The sequence below is a fragment of the Cherax quadricarinatus genome, chromosome 73 (genome assembly GCF_038502225.1).
Source record: "Cherax quadricarinatus isolate ZL_2023a chromosome 73, ASM3850222v1, whole genome shotgun sequence".
NCBI classification, from domain to species: domain Eukaryota; kingdom Metazoa; phylum Arthropoda; class Malacostraca; order Decapoda; family Parastacidae; genus Cherax; species Cherax quadricarinatus.
The window spans coordinates 16,629,021-16,651,509 of NC_091364.1; the positions used below are offsets into that span (position 1 = coordinate 16,629,021).

General features: G+C 41.1%; 1 protein-coding gene across 1 annotated transcript in view; it reads left to right on the forward strand.

The window, feature by feature from the left end:
- LOC128701094 (TWiK family of potassium channels protein 7) overlaps positions 1-22,489 on the forward strand; it is a 438,324-nt gene that overhangs the window by 194,333 nt on the left and 221,502 nt on the right. The window contains exon 2 of the mRNA XM_070100646.1: positions 20,810-21,697. Within this exon, the coding sequence (XP_069956747.1) occupies positions 21,187-21,697 (511 nt within the window). The 5' untranslated portion in view covers positions 20,810-21,186. The remainder of the gene's footprint in view (positions 1-20,809; positions 21,698-22,489) is intronic.

The following is a 22,489-nucleotide window of genomic DNA, read 5'->3' on the forward strand; positions in this document are numbered from 1 at the left end:
TATTCTTTGGAGAGAAAGCATGAACACAGGGGTCGTCCTACAGTCACTAAAAACAGCAGACATAGCCCCACTCCACAAAGGTGGCAGACCGACAGGGCTAAGGTAGCACATCATAAAAATCTTTGAAAGGATTCTATGAAGCAAGACCGCCACCTACTTATATACCCAGAACAGCATGTGTTTAGAACATGTCGCTGTCTATCCTATCTATCCTATCTATCCCAACTACTGGACCACTATGACAGTCTTGGATGCTCTGGAGAAAAAACAAAATGCAGTAGTATATACAGACTTTCTGAATGTCTTCGACAAGTGTGATCACGTTGTAATAATACACAAAATGCGTGACACAGGAATAACAGGAAAAATTGGTAGATGAATCTATAACTTCTTAACAAATAGAACACAAAGAGTAATAGTAAACAGAGTAAAGTCAGATCCGGCTACAATGCAAGGCTCTGTTCCACAAGGTACAGTACTCGTTCCCATCCTGTTCCTCATATCTGATATAGATATGAGGATGAGGAACAGCACCGTGTCCTCCTTTGCGTATGACACCCGAATTTGCATGACAATGTCACCCATCGAAGACACTGCAAATCTTCAAGTGAAAATCATCCAAATCTTTAAATGGGCCTCAGAAAACAATACGAAGTTCAATGAAGACAAATTTCAATTTCTCCGCTATGGAAAACTCGAGGAAATAAAAACAGTTTCGGAAGATAAAACAAAATCCACCCACATAATAAAGCGTAAAACTAATGTTAAGGACCTGGGAGTGATAATGTCAAGAGAATCTCTCTTTTAAAGACCACAATATATTTACCACATATGTTAGGAAAACAGTAGAATGGTTAATGAGAACCTTCAGAACTAGAGATAAGATGCCCATGATGATTCTCTTCAAATTGCTTGTTCTTTCTAGGCTGGAATATTGCTGTACGCTAATGGCTCCATTAAAGGCAGGCGAAATTGTAGACCTTGAGAAAATACAGAGAACTTTCACAGTATTTATAAATGCGATAAAGAACCTAAATTACTGGGAACGGTTAAGTCCCCGGATTTATACTCCCTGGAACGCAAACGAGAAAGATACATGATAATATACACTTGGAAAAATCCTAGATGGTCTAATCGCAAATAGACATACGAAAATCACTCCCTACGAATGGAAAAGACTCGGCAGGACATGCAAAATATCCCCAGTGAAACGCAGGGGCGTCACAGTACGAGTACGCTACATATGTATGCATGTATTAATGTGCAGTTCTTGTATGTGTAGATGGTTCTACATTTGTGAATTTGTATTCTTATATGTATAAATGTATATATATAATTGTGCTGCATATATGTTCCCTTGTGCATATGTATACATATGAACATTTACATTGTACAGGTATGCATATGTGTACTTTATGAGCAAAGGTATGTGTACCATTCATGTATGCCTTTTCCTATACATGTTTATGTATACTTATGTGTGTGCTTTTGTATATACTATACATTTATGAAAGTGTGAATGTATAAACAATGAAGGAAACTACTAGGTGATACTGGCGGATATTCTCAGTGAGATAGCTTAACAATAATTACTGAAAAAAATATACATCATTACTCAGTGTCTAAATTCAGTTTTTTTCTTTCTGGTGGTTTTCTGCCGTTATCATCACGAAAACCAATAGTCCCGAGTTGTGAATCTTTGAAGCCGACCAGAAAAGATATTCCCAATAATTAAGATGATTCCAACGATTCCAAGTTATTTATTAACAATTTCAGTAAGGTTTGATATTTGCACCTAAAAAAACTAAACTAATGGGGTATCTTCTTTTTTTGTAAAATGCATCATCGTTAATATTTTGAGAAGACCAGAAGAAGCATTTTTTATTTTCTGAATGTAAAACAACTACGGAGGAGGAAGGGGGGGGGGGGGGGCCCCAAAGATACCTCTAATTCTTTCGTGTTGCAATCAACACATCAGAAACTTGCAGTGTTGCAGAAAACGGGATGAAATCCTAGCAAGCACGTTCAGAGTGAGCGTTATCGCAACACTACAAGCTCCTGATGATGTATTCATTGCGACACGAAATGCCTAGAGCTATATTTCAACCCCCATCGTTGCTGTTTCGCATCTTGCATTGCTTGTTCGCGATTTTTTTGTACAGACACACACACACATTATATATATATACATATACATATATATATATATATATATATATATATATATATATATATATATATATATATATATATGTCGTGCCGAATATGTAAAACTGGTCAATTAGCAATAACTCATTTAAAATTAAGTCCTTTCTAAAAAATTTTCTTATACGTTTAAAGATATATTTTTTTCATTAATGTTGATGTAAAAATTTATAATTTTGCACCAAAAGGAACTTAGAAAACTTACCTAACCTTATTAAAACAAGATCAATTTATTTTAGTCTAACCCAACTAAATATATTTTAGATTTGTTTACAATAATTTAATGCTAAAAAAACACAGTGAAATATATATTTTTCGTTAGGTTCAGAATGATTTTGGCGAAATTATTGCATACACAAATTTTCACTTGCCCTATATGGCAAGATGAGCGTTGCTATTTAAGTCAAGATCGCTAGTTCTGCCTATTCGGCACGACATATTTATATATATATATTTATATATATATATATATATATATATATATATATATATATATATATATATATATATATATATATATATATATATCGTGCCGAATAGGGCAAGCGAAAATTTGTGTATGCAATAATGACGCAAATATCATTCTGAATCTAACGAAAAAAAATATTTCGATGTGTTTGTTTATTATTAAATTATTGCAAACTTTTTAAACATATATTTAGCTTGATTAGGCTAAATTATATTATTAAATGAAAAAAATATATACATCTTTAAACGTATAAGAGAAAATTTTAGAAAGGACTTAATTTTAAGTGAGTTCCTGCTAATTGACCAGTTTTACCTATTCAGCACGACACACACACACACACACACACACATACATAAACACACACACACACACGCACATACACACTTGGAGCTTGGAGCTGCAACCTCAACTAGGTGAGTACATAGATACACACATACATACACACATACACACAAACATACACATACATACATACACACACACACAAACATATACATACACACACAAACACACTCTATATATATATATATATATATATATATATATATATATATATATATATATATATATATATATATATATATATATATATATATAATGTGCAGAATAGGCAGAACTTGCGATCTTGGCTTAAATAGCAACGCTCATCTTGCCATATAGGACAAGTGAATATTTGTGTATGCAATAATTTCGCCAAAATCATTCTGGACCAAACGAAAAAAATATATTTCGTTGTGTTTATTATTAAATTGTAAACGTATCTAAAAAAATATATTTAGTTGGGTTAGGCTAAAATAAATTGCGCTTGTTATAATAAGGGTAGGTAAGTTTTCTAAGATTCTTTTGGTGCAAAATTGTAAATTTTTACATTAACATTAATGAAAAAATATATCTTTAAACGTATAAGAGAAATTTTTAGAAAGGACTTAATTTTAAATGAGTTCTTGCTAATTGACCAGTTTTACATATTCGGCACGACACACACATTATATATATATATATATATATATATATATATATATATATATATATATATATATATATATATATATAAATATCTATATATATATATATATATATATATATATATATATATATATATATATATATATATATATATATATATATATACAATAAGATCACAGTAAACATGTGATTTCAGAATATGCAAAACAACCACTCTGAAAGAATAGAGAAATTCCAAGCGCTTTCGTGACTACTCACATTATCAAGGAACTATGAAAGTAAAGCATCCAAAGAAGGTATATAAGGGGTCTGGCCAACACCTCACTATCAGATCCCACAACGGTTAAACACCTGACGCGCGCCGGCCCAACTGGACAGGTCCTTTGCACAACCCACCAACAACCTATTCTACCCAAGAAAATTTTAAAAATTATTATTTGTCCAGTGTATTATTAAATTCTTCCCAAATTCTATTAATTATAAATGGATCTAATTTATATAAACCAAAGGAAATATTCATATTATTGTCAAAACTGCTTTTTATGAAACAAGCAGTTTTGACAATATGAATATTTCCTTTGGTTTATATAAATTAGATCCATTTATAATTAATAGAATTTGGGAAGAATTTAATAATACACTGGACAAAAAATAATTTTTAAAATTTTCTTGGGTAGAATAGTTTGTTGGTGGGTTGTGCAAAGGACCTGTCCAGTTGGGCCGGCGCGCGTCAGGTGTTTAACCGTTGTGGGATCTGATAGTGAGGTGTTGGCCAGACCCCTTATATACCTTCCTTGGATGCTTTACTTTCATAGTTCCTTGATAATGTGAGTAGCCACGAAAGCGCTTGGAATTTCTCTATTCTTTCAGAGTGGTTGTTTTGCATGCATATATATATATATATATATATATATATATATATATATATATCTATATATATATGTATATATATCCTAGGTAGTAGGTTGGTAAACAGCAACCGCCCAGGGAGGTACTACCGTCCTGCCAAGTGAGTGTACAACGAAAACCTGTAATTGTTTTACATGATGGTAGGTTTGCTGGCGTCTTTTGTCTGTCTCATAAACATGCAAGATTTCAGGTATGTCTTGCTACTTCTACTTACACTTAGGTCACACTACACATACATGTACAAGCATATATATACACACCCCTCTGGGTATTCTTCTATTTTCTTTCTAGTTCTTGTTCTTGTTTATTTCCTATCTCCATGGGGAAGTGGAACAGAATTCTTCCTCCATAAGCCATGCGTGTTGTAAGAGGCGACTAAAATGCCGGGAGCTAGGGGCTAGTAACCCATTCTCCCGTATAAATTACTATATTTAAGAGAAACTTTCGTTTTTCTTTTTGGGCCACCCTGCCTTGGTGGGATGCGGCCGGTGTGTTGAAAGAAAGAATATATATATAATATATCTATATATATATATATATATATATATATATATATATATATATATATATATATATATATATATATATATATATATAAAATGTGATGAATGGTTTGAAAAACCGACAAGTTGAAGATTGAGACACTCATGCAGCGTATGGGAATCTTCATTCAGGAAACGTTTCGCCACACAGTGGCTTCATCAGTCCAATACAAAGAGGAAGGCGTAAGGAGAGGAGGAGTATGAGGTAATCAGTCCCTCAGCCTTTAGTCGATGTGTTTAGACTAAACACATCGACTAAAGGCTGAGGGACTGATTGCCTCATACTCCTCTCCTCACGCCTTCCTCTTTGTATTGGACTGATGAAGCCACTGTGTGGCGAAACGTTTCCTGAATGAAGATTCCCATATGCTGCATATATATATATATATATATATATATATATATATATATATATATATATATATATATATATATATATATATATATATATCGCAAACAAACGATCAACAATGCACAGAAACCAATCGAAAAATGATGTTGCTCAATACAAGGAGACTGATGTTGCACATAGGGGGAGAATGATGTTGCCCAATACGGGAAGAATGAAGTTGCTTAAGCTCCTTTGTATTGTAACTACAAACACTTCTTCAGGAGCAATGCAGTGAAAAGAATGGAATTAAGGAGAGCTCACACAAGCGTCCAGGGATACAGTCCAGCCAAAAAAGACTGAAACCAGCAGTTGGACCCCCCAGTCAGGTCGCAACTTCAAGTGCCTGATGTCAAGGCAAGTACGTATTTCAAGAAAGAATGAAAACGACAGCTAAGCCCGTAAGCGTCGCAAACATGGTAGTTAAAGGTAATATATAACTCATACCAACTATCACTAATCTTGAAACGGCCGCCGTATGCTCTTTCAGTTTGATTGAAATTGCAAAATGCAATTTTGTCGTACTTCTGGCACCATCATACGAACACCGAACAGTTTCTAAGAAATAGAACTCCATCCTCATCTTATTTACTTTTAAACTATATTGTTGTCTACTGAGTACTTGATCATTTAAAGGAAAATATCTTACTCAATTTGATTTTTTGTGGATTACATAGTTTTTTTCACTATTGAATCATGTTCTCTTTCTATATCAGATTTATTGAGATTTTCAACAGTCAAGTTAAAAGCCTACAATAACTCGTAGTAAACGACAGTAATGTTTTTTGTTATATATGTGGCAGCTTTTCTCCGATAAAGTCGAAACATAACGCCTCGTGTGAAAACAGCCTATTTTCACTACTTTAGTGTAATGGTCGGAGATCGGGATAAGCCTTGGGAACCTCATCGTTTTTGTGACTTGCTCCAGTTCCAGCTCCAGTTGTCTCGGTGGCATGAAGAGAACCAGAGGATCACACCATGGATTCATATATGTGTGTCACAAGATTATAATCATTGGGGAGTGCTAAACCCGTTGGGATTATACTACGCCTGTGTGGGGGATGGAAGGTATTGAGGCTCAATTCAAGGAACTTTAGCATAGATCCAATTCCCTAGATCAAGAGCCGCTCACTAGCGTCAAGGAACCTCCACTGAGGGATGTGTCACAAGTGACTCAGGATTTTCATCATGAAACAAATACAAAACCTCATGATTAGATCTTCCTTTTGCAATTAGACCGGTGGAGAGTTCACAGAATCTCCCTGTTCCAGCACCACCATCCTGTAAAGATATATTTTTTCTTGGATGATGAAGAAGCCACTAATTCAAATTCCGAGTCTGAACCGGTTTGAGTCAATAACCAGGAACTGCATCTAGTGACTCAAAGTGACCTTAAGGATGTGGACGATCTTAATTAAACCAAGGAACGGTTCAAGATTTCGCCATTGGAATTTGTTGCACCTAGACAAAAGAATTAATTTGTTAATAAAGCCATACAAAATTCTAGAAACGAACTTTAAATTGAGAAAATAATCATGTTAATCGTGTAATGTTAATGGACTTTTCGAATCTTCGGGTAAACGTCCTCATCCTATTGTGTGACGTTTGTTGATTCCACCATAAGAAGTCAAAAGGCAGTCTCATTTCACAATGGCAGTATCCTAGTGTGCCTTCAGCTCTCGCTAGAGACTTAAAAGAAACATTAAATGCAAAAACTTGCCCTTCTGATTGAATATGAGAGATTTAGGTAGAAAATCTGTGGTGACCTAAAGTAACAGGTTTGTTACTGGACTGCAAGGTATATTTACAAAGTAAAGTTCGTGCGCCTGTGAACAGTCGAGATATAAAGCAGCACTACATTCAGTGTACGTGGCCAACTCGAGAATCTTGTGAAACAGGCGTGAAGAAAGTTCAACTTACACCATTAGTTGATCCAAGAGACATACTTCTTCCTCCTTTAAACATCAAGCTAAGCCTCATTAAAAACTTCATGAAAACTTTGGACAGTGAAGGTGCAGGGTTCGCCTTTCTGAAGGAAAGGCTTCCCGAACTTAGTGACGCCCAACCGAAGAACATATCATAATCGGACTTCAAATGCGTTACCAAATGATCCTAATTTGAGCAAAAGTCTCCAAGCTGCTGAACTGAGAACTTGGGTGGCATTCAAGAACATTTGCACGGGTTTCTTGGGCAGTCATCACAAAGTTGGTTATAGAAATATTGCTGAAAGAGCTGTTGACAGCACATCTACTGAGATGTTAAATGTTTCTCAAAATTCATTACCACCATTCTCGCCTTGATATTTTTTTTTTCAAACGGTGAACGATTTCACCAGGACATAGCTGTATTGGAGAAAAGGTATCAGGGAAAACCTGGCGTTTAGTTTGATGGTCGACTACTGCTGGACACTGATGCGGGAGATCTAAGGAAATGCGGTCCACAATATAATTTTTATTCCACTAAAAAGTTTGGACCATTTCATGTATATTTAAAAGGTTGCGCAAAACTACTTTGGTTTCTTTCTATAGCAGATGGCATCGTCAGCACTGAGGACACGAAGTGCATCGGAATGGTGGTTAGTAGGGTGTCCCCTCGAGTTTTTCTCAACTGCCCAGCTTCCGACGCGAGGTCACGTACTTCGCATGTCACAATTCTTTCACCTGAAGCAGTATATATATATATATATATATATATATATATATATATATATATATATATATATATATATATATATATATATATATATATATATATATATATATATATATATATATAGAGAGAGAGAGAGAGAGAGAGAGAGAGAGATTGTTAGGTAACATAAGTCATGCATTTGTTCATACTTAAATAGCCAAAATATTGAACATAAGGTTATAAAAATATCTTATGTGAAAAAGTAAACACACACTGATTCGTGATCAGCTCATCAAGAATAGCTTAAAAATTTTGTCTTCGAACTGGATTAAAAGCGAAATTTTGTAGGCTATCGTATTTATAGAGGTTGGATCGTAATGAACATTGGTTGTACGCCGTCAGTTAGCACTTCGGTCATAGACCTGGCCACGGGGGCGTTGATCCCCGAAATACCCTCCATGTAGACTCCAGGTAGGAATACCTGGAGTCTGTATTTGGAGTATACTCCAAAATCGACAGGTGACCGTCAGCAATATTCCAGCTATCAGATGCCAGCTACCTGATAACCCACCAGGAGGGCCATCTGACATGACCCAAGATGGGTCAGTCTGCTTTGAGTTAAGGAACACCCACCGCAACACTACTATAAAAAGGAGCACCAAAACATTATTACAATCAAAGAAAGCACTAAATTGACAAGGGTCATGCAGCACTGTGGGGCAGAAAACAGAGCTGGGGCTATAAACAGCTAGGTGGAAAGGGAAGCAGAGGTGAGGGGAGAAAAGGGTTGGAAGGTATGCTAAGGGCTTTGTGTCAAAGTTCGGACAGTAAAGCAATTACTGAATGTGAGAAAGTGATTTTAAGTCAAAGGCAGAGCCGTCTGCATTGTTGGAGGTTAATCTTGTGCGCTCGCTGGTAAACCAGGCAATCCATGGGAAGGTGAAGAACCGATATAAGAACCTGACAAACTGCACAGAGGAATAGGGTGTCGTTCCATGAGATACCCATGGGTAAGGCGGGTATGGCCAATGTGGAGACAGGAGAGCACAGGCTCCCGAGTATGGCAACAGTAGTAAGATGATGGCCACAAATCGAAAAGCATTTTAATAGGGTGCAATTTGTTATGATGCATGCCTAACCACAGTTGTTGCCTACGGCCATGAAGACGGGCAGAGATGACTAAAATAATCCCTGAATAGAATATCTCTATAGGAAACCGGAAGATCATGTACCGCTGACCGCGCAGCAGCATCCTCCTGTTCATTACCCTGTACGTCAATGTCTCCAGGGACCCAACAGAAAATGACGTCTTTGGTTTTACTAGCCATGGTGCAATCATAATTGAATACTAAGGACCAATGGATGAGGGGAATCAAATTGTTTAATGGCTTGTAAAGAACTGAGGATGACCTCAGACAACATTGTCAGGGAACACTGCCGCGAACCCAACACTGTCAGAAGATTTAGAGCCATCTGTATAAACAGTGATAGCATGAGCATGCAACCAGAAGTGATTGAGAAAAAGAGAGCAAGAAGCAGTCATAAGCAGGAGAGCTTTGGCGCATGGCAGTAGGAGAGAACAGACACGAACTATCAGAAACTCCCAAGGGAATAGGAAAAAGGCAGATGCTAAATGAAGATACAAGGGAGGTAACTGGAGAGAAGACCGGAGTAAAGACGAAGAGAAAACGGTCGGAGTAGGCAGGGGTACCAAACAAATAATGGGCCTCTACTACTGTCTGAGATCAACCTATACGCAGAAGGAACACGGTCATGAGAGCAGACAAAATAACGAAGTCAATGAGCATCATGACAATCAGCTAAGGAAGGAACATTCGCCTCAGCATAGAGGCTTTCAACAGGGTATGAATGAAAGGCACTAAGGCATGAACGTAGACCCTGATGATGAAGGGGATCTAACTTAGAAAGATTTGTAGGGGAAGCCTCAGAATAGACTTGATCACCATAGTCCAGCTCGGACAAGACTAGGGTTGAATGCAAATGGACAAGAGTCCGGCGATCTGCTCCCAATGAATGACGCACAAGAATTTTAAGGAGATTCAGCCGACCATGACAAGCTGCCTTCAAAGAGGAAATGTGAGGTTTCCATGTCAATCGGCAACTGAAGAGAATGCCAACAAACTTGACCGTATCACATTCCATAATACGTGAGCCATCTAAACACAAAGGAATATCCGGAACAAGAGGACCTCTAGTGAAGGTAATGAAATGGGCTTCCGTACTAGAAAATTTAAATCCATGAGAAGTGGCCCAATGGGAAACGTGGTCGGGAATACATAGTAGAAGAAGAATAAGAAAGTGATCACTATCGTGCATCTTGAAGGAAGGCTGCTACCAGGCGACAGTCAGCGCCTGCGTAAGCTGAAGCGAAGTCATCCATAAAGTGACAACCAAATATGCGAGGGAAGAACGGAAGATAGGTCCTTTATAGACAAGAGAAAAAAGGTAGTGCTAAGAGTACAACCTTGTGGTACTCCCTCGGCTTGAACAAAGTCTGAGAAAACCGAGGTGCCAACGAGGACACGAAAAATGTCTTAGATAAGAAAGCAGCAAGGAAGGTCGGTAGATTACCACGGAGGCCTAAGGAGTGGGCTTGGGGTAAAATATTATGCCTTCTCAAGATCAAAAATGACTGCTAGGATGGAGTTTTTGTTAGCAAAGGCATTTTGCACATACGTATCTAAGTGGAGCAAGGGGTCCAAAGTAGAGCGGCCCTTGCGAAAGCCATGTGTGCTAGTAGAAAGACTGTTGTGAGTCTCTAAATACCATACAAGATATTTTTTTTTATTAGCACACTGGTCGATTCCCACCAAGGCAGGGTGGCCCAAAAAACGAAAACTTTCACCATCATTCATTCCATCACTGTCTTGCTAGAAGGGTGCTGTACACTCCAGTTTTTAAACTGCAACATTAACACCCCTCCTTCAGAGTGCAGGCACTTTACTTCCCATCTCCAGGACTCAAGTCCGGCCTCCCGGTTTCCCTGAACCCCTTCATGTTACTTTGCTCACACTCCAACAGCACGTCAAGTATTAAAAACCATTTGTCTCCATTCACTATCAAACATGCTCACGCATGCCCACTGGGAGTCCAAGCCCCTCGCACACAAAACCTCCTTTACCCCCTCCCTCCAACCTTTCCTAGGCCGACCCCTACCCCGCCTTCCTTCCACTACAGACTGATACACTCTTGAAGTCATTCTGTTTTGCTCCATTCTCTCTACATCTCCGAATCACCTCAACAACCCTTCCTCAGCCCTCTAGGCAACAGTTTTGGCAATCCCGCACCTCCTCCTAACTTCCAAACTACGAATTCTCTGCACTATATTCATACCACACATTGCCCTCAGACATGACATCTCCACTGCCTCCAACCTTCATCACCCATGCTTCACACCCATATAAGAGTGTTGGTAAAACTATACTCTCATACATTCCCCTCTTTGCCTCCAAGGACAAAGTTCTTTGTCTCCACAGACTCCTAAGTGCACCGCTCACCCTTTTCCCCTCATCAATTCTATGATTCACTTAATCTTTCATAGACCTATCCGCTGACACGTCCACTCCCAAATATCTGAATACATTCACCTCCATACTCTCTCCCTCCAGTCTGATATCCAATCTTTCATCACCTAACATTTTTGTTATCCTCATAACCTTACTCGTTCCTGTATTCACTTCTAATTTTCTTCTTGTACATACCCTACCAAATTCATCCACCAACCTCTGCAACTTCTCTTCAGAATCTCCCAAGAGCACAGTGTCATCAGCAAAGAGCACCTGTGACAACTCCCACTTTATGAGTGATTCTTTATCTTTTAACTCCACGCCTCTTCCCACGATCCTCTCATTTACTTTTCTTACAACCCCATCTGTAAATATATTAAACAACCACGGTGACATCACACATCCTTGTCTAAGGCCTACTTTTACTGGGAAATAATCTCCCTCTTTCCTACATACTCTAACTTGAGCCTCACTATCATCGTAAAAACTCTTCACTGCTTTCAGTAAGCTACCTCCTATACCATACACCTACAACATCTGCCACATTGACCCCCTGTCCACCCTGTCATGTCCACCCTGTCATACGCCTTTTCCAAATCCATAAATGCCACAAAAACCTCTTTAGCCTTATCTAAATACTGTTCACTTATATGTTTCACTGTAAACACCTGGTCCACACACCCCCTACCTTTCCTAAAGCCTCCTTGTTCATCTGCTATCCTATTCTCTGTCTTACTCTTAATTCTTTCAATAATAACTACCATACACTTTACCAGGTATGCTCAACAGACTTATCCCCCTATAATTTTTGCACTCTCTTTTGTCCCCTTTGCCTTTATACGATATATAAGACATCTGTTCACCAACTGTTCCATCACCTTGCTGACTGCACTGGTCAGAGCAATGGGACGATAGTGAGAGATATCAAACCCCGAGGTGCCTGGTTTCCGAAACAGTAGTACAATGACAGATTTCCATTGTGGAGGGAGAACCCCTCGAATCCAAGATTGAAAAGACACAAAAGGACTGTAAGGGTGGTAGAATGCAGATGTTATAGCATAGCAGCAGAAGCTAGGATACAGTGCTTAGAAGAGAAACTGCAAAGCCTGAAACAGATTAGAGAGAGAAATGACAATTCAGATGTGACATCAGGAAATTCAATGTCAGGTGCAGACAATGGGACGGTAAGCAACAACGGAGACATGCCGTACACGAAGGCCCTATCAGACCCACGTGGGGCCAGGGAAAAGACGAGGAGCACACTAGGATCAAATGACAGGTCCGAAGACAATGAAGGTATGCTATATGCAGAGATTCTAACAGCCAACTGCAGTAGCAAGGGACAGCTGGTCATGAAAGACAGTTCACTGAGAATAGAAGTTTCAGATATGACAGGGACTGAAGGCAAGAACATGTCAATGGAAGGAAATAAAATGCCTCAGAGGAAGCAGATGGAGACTCAGTGGGAGGAGGAAAGGGCGAGGTCAGTTTTTGTGTACGGGCTCCAAGAAGCCAAGGGGGACAACTTTGAAGAAATAAAACAGGAGAAAAAAAATGATTGAAGGCATCTTGAAAACAATAGGTGAGGGCGATATGACCCAGGTGACAAATTTTCAGAGAATTGGGTGGTTTGCGAGTGGAAGGATACGGCCTGTCAGAGTAACTTTCAAGGAAGAATCAGTTCGAACCAGGATTCTGCAAGAGAAAGCAAGACTGAGGGACAAACAGGGGTACCAGAGAGTATACCTCGACCGTGACAGAACACAAGAAGAAAGGACTACACTGAAAGAGAGGGTACAGAGACGCAAGGAGGAACGAGAGGCAATGACGAAAATGAGCAGGACCCAGACACAGGAGGAAGGGCAAACACACCCCACAGAATCTCCCACCAAAAGACTCCAACCGCGACATTCCCAACGCAACTGAGCAACCTATACTACAACCCACTCACTGTTCCCTCTGCCACCAACCTCCTTATGGGCATTCTGACCCCACCCCCATCATCACAAACCCCACCTACGCCACATCCCCATATAGGCCCCCACCAAGGCTCTCGCTCCCCCAACCCCAATATTCTTGCATGACCACAATGATAGAAAAGAAACTGAAAGTTTGGTACACAAACGCGGATGGAATAATGAATAAACATGAGGAGTGGAACGAAAGAATCAGTGAAAAATCCCCAGACATCATAGCAGTTACAGAAACAAAACTCGCTGAGACAATAACAGACACAATCTTCCCAACAGGATATCAGATCCTGAGGAAAGATAGAAGGAGTAGAGGGGGAGGAGGGGTTGCACTGCTCATAAAACACCGATGGGGATTTGAGGAAATGGAAGGCATGGACATGATTGGAGAAAGAGACTACATTGTAGGTACAATTCAGTCCGGAGAACATAAAGTAGTCATTGGAGTGATGTATAACCCACCACAGAACTGCAGGAGGCCAAGAGAGGAGTACGAAGAAAACAACAGGGTGATGGTGGACACACTGGCTGAGGTGGCAAGAAGAGCTCACTCGAGCAGAGCAAAGTTACTGGTAATGGGCGATTTCAACCACAGGGAGATCGACTGGGAAAACTTGGAGCCACATGGGGGTCCCGAAACATGGAGAGCCAAGATGATGGATGTGGTACTTGAAAACCTCATGCATCAACATGTCAGGGACACAACCAGAGAGAGAGGGGAGGATGAGCCAGCAAGACTGGATCTTGTGTTCACCCTGAGCAGTTCAGACATTGAAGACATCACTTACGAGAGGCCCCTTGGAGCTAGCGATCACGTGGTTCTGAGTTTTGATTATATAGTAGAGTTACAAGTGGAGAAGGTAACAGGAACTGAAGGGGACAGGCCAAACTATAAATGGGGGGACTACACAGGTATGAGAAACTTCCTGCAGGAGGTTCAGTGGGACAGAGAAATGGTAGGAAAATCAGTAAACGAGATGATGGAATATGTGGCAACAAAGTGCAAGGAGGCAGAGGAAAGTTTTGTTCCCAAGGGAAACAGAAATAATAGGAAGACCAAAACGAGTCCTTGGTTTACCCGAAGGTGTAGGGAGGCAAAAACTAAGTGCAACAGAGAATGGAAAAGGTACAGGAGGCATAGGACCCAGGAAAACAAGGAGATTAGTAGAAGAGCCAGAAACGAGTATGCACAGATAAGGAGGGAGGTCCAGCGACAGTATGAAAACGACATAGCATCGAAAGTCAAATCTGACCCGAAACTGCTGTATAGCCACATTAGGAGGAAGACAACAGTCAAGGACCAGGTGATAAGGCTGAGGAAAGAAGGTGGAGAACTCACAAGAAACGATCAAGAGGTATGTGAGGAGCTCAACACGAGATTTAAGGAAGTATTTACAGTAGAGACAGGAAGGACTCTGGGGGGACAGACCAGATGGGGACACCAACAAGGAATACACCAACAAGTGTTGGACGACATACATACAGATGAGGAGGCGAAGAAACTGCTAAGGGACATCGATACCTCAAAGGCAATGGGACCGGACATCTCCCCGTGGGTCCTTAGAGAGGGAGCAGATATGTTGTGCATGCCACTTACCACAATCTTCAACACGTCCCTGGAAACTGGGCAACTACCTGAGGTATGGAAGACGGCAAATGTAGTTCCCATTTTTAAAAAAGGAGACAGAAAAGAGGCACTAAACTATAGACCTGTGTCATTGACGTGTATAGTATGCAAAATTATGGAGAAGATTATCAGGAGGAGAGTGGTGGAGTACCTGGAACTGAACAAGAGTATAAATGCCAACCAGCACGGATTCACGGAAGGCAAATCCTGTGTCACAAACCTTCTGGAGTTTTATGATAAAATAACAGAAGTAAGACACGAGAGAGAGGGGTGGGTTGATTGCATCTTCTTGGACTGCAAGAAGGCCTTTGACACAGTTCCTCACAAGAGATTAGTGCAGAAGCTAGAGCATCAGGCGCATATAACAGGAAGGGCACTGCAATGGATCAGAGAATACCTGACAGGGAGGCAACAACGAGTCATGGTACGTAATGATGTATCACAGTGGGCACCTGTGACGAGCGGGGTCCCACAGGGGTCGGTCCTAGGACCAGTGCTATTTTTGGTATATGTGAACGACATGATGGAAGGGTTAGACTCAGAAGTGTCCCTGTTTGCAGATGATGTGAAGTTAATGAGGAGAATTAAATCTGATGAGGACCAGGCAGGACTTCAAAGAGACCTGGACAGACTGGACACCTGGTCCAGCAAATGGCTTCTCGAATTTAATCCTGCCAAATGCAAAGTCATGAAGATAGGGGAAGGGCACAGAAGACCACAGACAGAGTATAGGCTAGGTGGCCAAAGACTGCAAACCTCACTCAAGGAGAAAGATCTTGGGGTGAGTATAACACTGAGCATGTCTCCGGAAGCACACATCAATCAGATAACTGCTGCAGCATATGGGCGCCTGGCAAACCTGAGAACAGCATTCCGATACCTTAGTAAGGAATCGTTCAAGACACTGTACACCGTGTATGTCAGGCCTATACTGGAGTATGCAGCACCTGTTTGGAACCCGCACTTGATAAAGCACGTCAAGAAACTAGAGAAAGTACAAAGGTTTGCCAAAGGTTAGTTCCAGAGCTAAGGGGAATGTCCTATGAAGAAAGATTAAGGGAAATCGGCCTGACGACACTGGAGGACAGGAGGGTCAGGGGAGACATGATAACGACATATAAAATACCGCGTGGAATAGACAAGGTGGACAAAGACAGGATGTTCCAGGGAGGGGACACAGAAACAAGAGGCCACAGTTGGAAGTTGAAGACACAAATGAGTCAGAGAGATATTAGGAAGTATTTCTTCAGTCATAGAGTTGTAAGGCAGTGGAATAGCCTAGAAAATGACGTAGTGGAGGCAGGAACCATACACAGTTTTAAGACGAGGTTTGATAAAGCTCATGGAGCGGGGAGAGAGAGGGCCCAGTAGCAACTGGTGAAGAGGCAGGGCCAAGAGCTAAGACTCGACCCCTGCAACCACAAATAGGTGAGTACTGATATGAATATCATCAGCTCCAGTTGCCAATGACTGCCATGCAGAAAGTGTGGACTCTAGCTCTAGGAGAGTGAAAGGTACGTTATACAGCTCCATTCCATTGGTAGACTTAGATGCGAGAAATGAGACATGGACAAGATAGTTTCCGATTTCTGTGGCTACTTCAAAAGGTTCCACAACACTAACACCAGCAACTCTCAAAACTGGAGCTGGGTCTGGAGCATACTTGCCACACAACTTCAGTACATTCTTCCTAACCCCACACACAGGGAAAGTCGAGGTAATGGTAGACACATAGCCTTGCCAACAAGTGTGTTTAGCGTCACGTATGATGAGGCGAGCGACTGCCCTTGCCTGCTAAAAACCCAAAACACGATCTGAGGTCCAATTATGTCGATAATGGCCCCACGCAGCATGTTTCAAATGCACTGCACAGGCACATGCAGGAGACCACCAAGGCATGCATGCCTGCGAATGCCTGCCTGAGGCATGATAAATAGAACGTGATGCTGCAGTCAATACTAAGATTGAAAACTGGTGCACCAGCTCATCAAGAGAGGATGAAGAAGGGTCCCCACAAAGAGCGGTAAGATGAGAGTATAATTCCCAATTCGCTCGCCCAAATTGCCAACAGGGGCTACGAGGTGGTCGGGAATACATAGTAGAAGTAAGAAGAATAAGAAAGTGATCACTGTCATGCAAATCTGGGAGAACATACCAAGCATAATCAAGTGCGATTGACGAGGAACAGATAGAAAGATCAATGCAAAAGAGAGAGAGAGAGAGTGTGAGAGTCAAAATGGGTGGGAGTACCCTTAAAACATGAAGAGGATGAGAAGTGAGAAGAGTCTCCAATTCATCACCATGAGTCACAGTGGGACCCTCCCCATAAATGATGGTGAGCATTAAAATCACCTAACAGCAAGATGGAGGCAGCAGAAAAGAGATCAAGAATGTAATATCCGAGATACAGAATGCATGGGAAGGGGAGAGATAGAGAAAACTGTATGCCATCTGTGCCAATAAATATGGGCTGCAGTATAATGCAGCAGAGAACGAACAAAGACCTGTTGATACAGTATACCAACATGCACAAGAAGTGCACTCTCATTAAATGATTCATCGGGAAAGGGATCAGAAGAATGCAACAGCGCACAGCCTGAAATGGAACAAAAAACAGCTGAACGAATTTTGGGCTCTTGTAATCCGAAACATTCTGGGGAAAACAGGGAGAGCAACACCTGGAGCTCTCCTCCATTACCCCTGAGGCCACGAATATTCCATTGTAAATAAGTCATTTTTCACAAAGACAGGTATGCCAACAATAAGAAGCAATAAAATCTATGGACTATTTGGGTCAATGAAAGCATGTAAGCAAGAGGGAATCAGAATGCTGTGAAAGAAAAGATTGCTGTGAGGGTCGTGAGAAATGAGTAGTAGTAGGAGGAGGTGCATCAAAGTCCATCAAAGGCTTCATCTCCGCAATATAGCAGGAGATAACGTCAAGTGTCTCAGCGGATAAGGAAGATGCTGATACCATGACTTTAGAGACAGGTGAGGTAAAGCGAGTAGAGATCGTGGAGAGTATGGAGGGAACCAAAGAGGCCTGAGAAGGAAGGGGAGTATGAACCAGGAGAGATGCGCTGGCGGGGACAGATGAGTCCTGTGGTGGAACAGGAGAGGAAGGAGGCTGGAAGGTAACTGGGGAAGAAGTCTGGTGGGGAACAGTACAAGAGGGGACCACACAAGGAGGGTAAACCTCCACCTTCGTGTGAAAACTAGGCACCGAGGCTGAAAAGAAAAGCTGTTGAGGAATTGTAAGCACTGGAGGAGTGGCCTTGCATACTGAGAAACTAGCAGGTGAGAAGTAGAGGTAGGAATAGGTTAGAAGGTGGGGGTTTCAAAGGGTAAACCTGCAAAAGAATTAGAGACTGGGGTGACCCTGGAAGACATGACACTGGAGGAAATGGTAGAACATTAAAATGGTATAAAATACCGACAGGTTGTTAGGTAAGACACATATGCAACAGTTAGGTATCTTTATTGTGAAACGTTTCGCCTACACAGTAGGCTTCTTCAGTCAAGTACAGAAAAGTTGATAGAAGCAGAAGATACTTGAAGACGATGTAATCAGTCCATCACCCTTAAAGTTTTGAGGTGGTCAGTCCCTCAGTCTGGAGAAGAGCATTGTTCCATAGTATGAAACAATATTGTTTCATACTATGGAACAATGCTCTTCTCCAGACTGAGGGACTGACCACCTCAAAACTTTAAGGGTGATGGACTGATTACATCGTCTTCAAGTATCTTCTGCTTCTATCAACTTTTCTGTACTTGACTGAAGAAGCCTACTGTGTAGGCGAAACGTTTCACAATAAAGATACCTAACTGTTGCATATGTGTCTTACCTAACAGGAGCTGGTAGGCAGAGGAACCGCCAAGATTGGAGGCATGTTGTAAAAGAGCTTTACCAATACTATGGTCAGAAAGATAATCAGTTGGAGATGTCGGTTGTAGGGAAAAGAATTTAGTCTACTGTGTACTTTTAAACAAGGTGCATAAAGGAAATGGATGTTGCGTTGGTCGTTTTTGGATGGAACGAGAAGATATCGAAGAACCATCATCAGCAAATGGTCTGGAACCTTAAGACATAGTACTGCGGGTGGCTGAACCTGAGGTAGGTGGGTGATCTGAAAACTGCTGCACCATATTCAGGGAAGCCAGACGCGCAGTTAAAAGCGTACAAGAGGTAGAGGCATTGGCAAAAATGGGCGGAGCCTCAGTACCTGGAGCAGGTGACGAAGCATCACCAGCAGAAGGCACAGGGTTATGGGAAGTGTCTGTAGAATGGTCCAGTAACGAAGCCGGGTAAGAACAGGATGCAGGAACATACAGGGGCCTGGGAGGATGAGGGTTATCATGGAGCAAAGACTCCATGATAGTGGTAGTTCATTCTTATTTTAAAGAAAAGAAAAAAAAAAAGAGGGAAAGTGAAGGGACAGTCACTAGCAGGCATAAAAGGGCTGTAAGTTTCTCCTTTCATCCGAGAGGACCTCGAGCCTGCAAGCAGCGCAAATGCAGCATGGAACCCATGCCATACCCTACCCTTCACACCTGTAAATCAGTGTTCCGGGATAGCAACCTCACATCTACCTAGCCACCTCACCTGACAAAAGAGAGGGCGGCCGGAAACCCACCAATAAGCATACCTCCTTCGTCTGCCGCCTCCCAGAACAGACAGGCAACCTCTGGAGATACACCTGTCACCTGAAGGAGACACTACCCATTTCTCAGAAATCCAGGAAGGGAGCAGAGTGCCTTCAGACAATCCAGATTCCATGGCAAACTACACCACACCCGAGGAACCTCACAGAGCAGGATGAACCCGAGCACATTTTCCCCTATCTAGAAACTCTAATGCCATGGGGGAGAACCCCAGAGGCTACAAATGGGATGGGGAAAAGGGAGGGCTGGGAGGGGGAAGAAAGGGAAAAATAGAGGGAATGGGATAGGGAAGGGAGGATTGAGGGGTAATTAGGTTCGGTCTGAGGAAGGAGACCTGAGAGTCTAATTCCTCCAAGAGCCTCTTTGCCACATCAAGGAGCCCCCATTGAAGAGTGGAGCACAATAACAGACCAGGGGTGGGGTAATTGGGTGATTTAGATCCGGTCCGATGGACAAGGAGCCCACCATCACCACAAAGGCCCCCACATGAAATTTTTGCATCACTAGAAATCTTGGTTTGCATCATTCCTGGAAAAATTGATTGCAGGACCATAGTCAACAAGATCAAAGAGAAAATCAGAAGCCTTCAAAAACATCTACACTCGCCAATGTGTATTACATTATCTGGCCAGTGTAAGACAGCAAGGCAGAGGCAGCAACTCGTACTTTAAATTACCATGACCAAATTTTTTTTTCCAGAAAATGTGTTTTAAGTGAAGCTTGTCTATTTATGAAAAACACATGATTCTGGAATTTTTTTCATAATTCGTATGTAACTTCTATATTATAAAGAACATGCACATTAATTAATGTATGAAGTTTCAGAGAAGGTGTTCACATTTTTGTAAAATAATCAGATTATACTTGTGCCCAATACAATTATGTAGCTAATTCATATTTCTTGTTTTGACAGATAAGTGAGCATCTCAACTTAGTGAAGGCTTCCTAATAAAGTCCTCAGAGGCTTTAGAGAGACAGTGTTAATATAGAGACTTCTTAGAAATTCTTAGAACTTCAACAGCTGTAGTCCAACACCGTGAGAGGCATCATGAATATCATAACATATGAAACTTCTTAAAAAGTTCCACTAGTGGCAAGAAAGCTCTAAAACAGAAATTTATCAGCACAGTGAAACGTCCCATGGAACATTACAGGATAAGTATTAACACTAGGAGAGCCATAATGGCGTCCAGGCCCCCTGGAAAATGGTGCACTGGACACTGTGTACAGTGACGGGGTGTAGGTGAGGCACCACACTCTGTAATCCCTCCGAGGGCAGTGACCGCCGCCATGGACGGCCACAGGAGTGGGGACCTGACGGCACTGCAGTACAATCAACGGTCATCAAGATCGCTGGGACGGTGTTCAGTCTGCTGCTCACGTTTAGTTTCCATGTTATGCTCCAACCTTGGCGTCTGTGCCCTGGTGCTGCTGTACACGGTAGCTGGGGCCTTTGTCTTCACTACTATTGAAGGTGGGGACATGTCACTGCAGCTAGATACAGGACCTGCACCACCTCGGGACTCAGCAGTGATGGAGTCTATTCGTCAACATGCACGAGGCCTCCGCCACGAGACTGTGGAACACTTGTGGACTATCACAGAGTCCCTTAACATACTCTACCGCGATAACTGGACCAGAGTAGCTGAACAGGAGCTTCTTAAGTTTAGCGAAAAGCTACTTAACAGACTGCATGAAGAACAACCTCCGCCCAACCCCGCCCCAACCACCGCCCACGCCTCATACCAATGGACCTTCGCAGGCTCCTTCCTCTATTCCCTCACCGTCATCACAACAATTGGTAAGTCCTCCACTTCTCTGCTCTGCTTTGCTCTACACTTTTATCATGACCTCAATGCTCTTCCTCTGTCCACAAAGTCTCTCAAGTACCGGAGGCTTGGCTAATGTGCAGCGTGAAACTTTAATGTTAGGAAATTAAAGTTAGCATTTTAAAAAATCTACCGACTGCATGTGGGTTTTTAAGGTTGCTTTTTATTTATAAACTAACATTAACAATACTGATATTCATGAAAGAAATTAAATTAAGCTCAGTGTAATATACACAGACATCTTTGCATCTGTAAACTAGGGTGTACATCTCTGGGTGTATATAAAATGATATATACGCTTCTCGTTATATATATGTAAAGAGAGCTTCAGGGGGCAGAGGGCTAAAAAAATTATTTTTTTCTACTCATCCTATTTCAATAAAATTTGTACTGTGATTTAAACAGCATTTGTTACGTTGACACTGTTTGTAATGACTTTTGTCTCAAAAGATGGAGAAAAAATAATAATGCCCTATTTTATAGGGTATAATACAAAAATCATATCGCAAAACTGGTAAGATTTACAATGTCCTAGTTGACATTAGATAAAAGATAAAGGTCTAAATAGGAACCAAACAACAAGCTTTTCAGGGGAATGTCAATACATTGCATAATAAAAAATGTTGGTTTGTCTTTATTTTAAGAATTTTTTGGGGAAAAAGTAAAAAACACAAAAACAGTAAAGTATATTGCAAATATCTCGTTGTCCTGTTCTAAAACAATGCAAGCCCAATAATGTGTGAAACAATCATGGCATTTCGTCA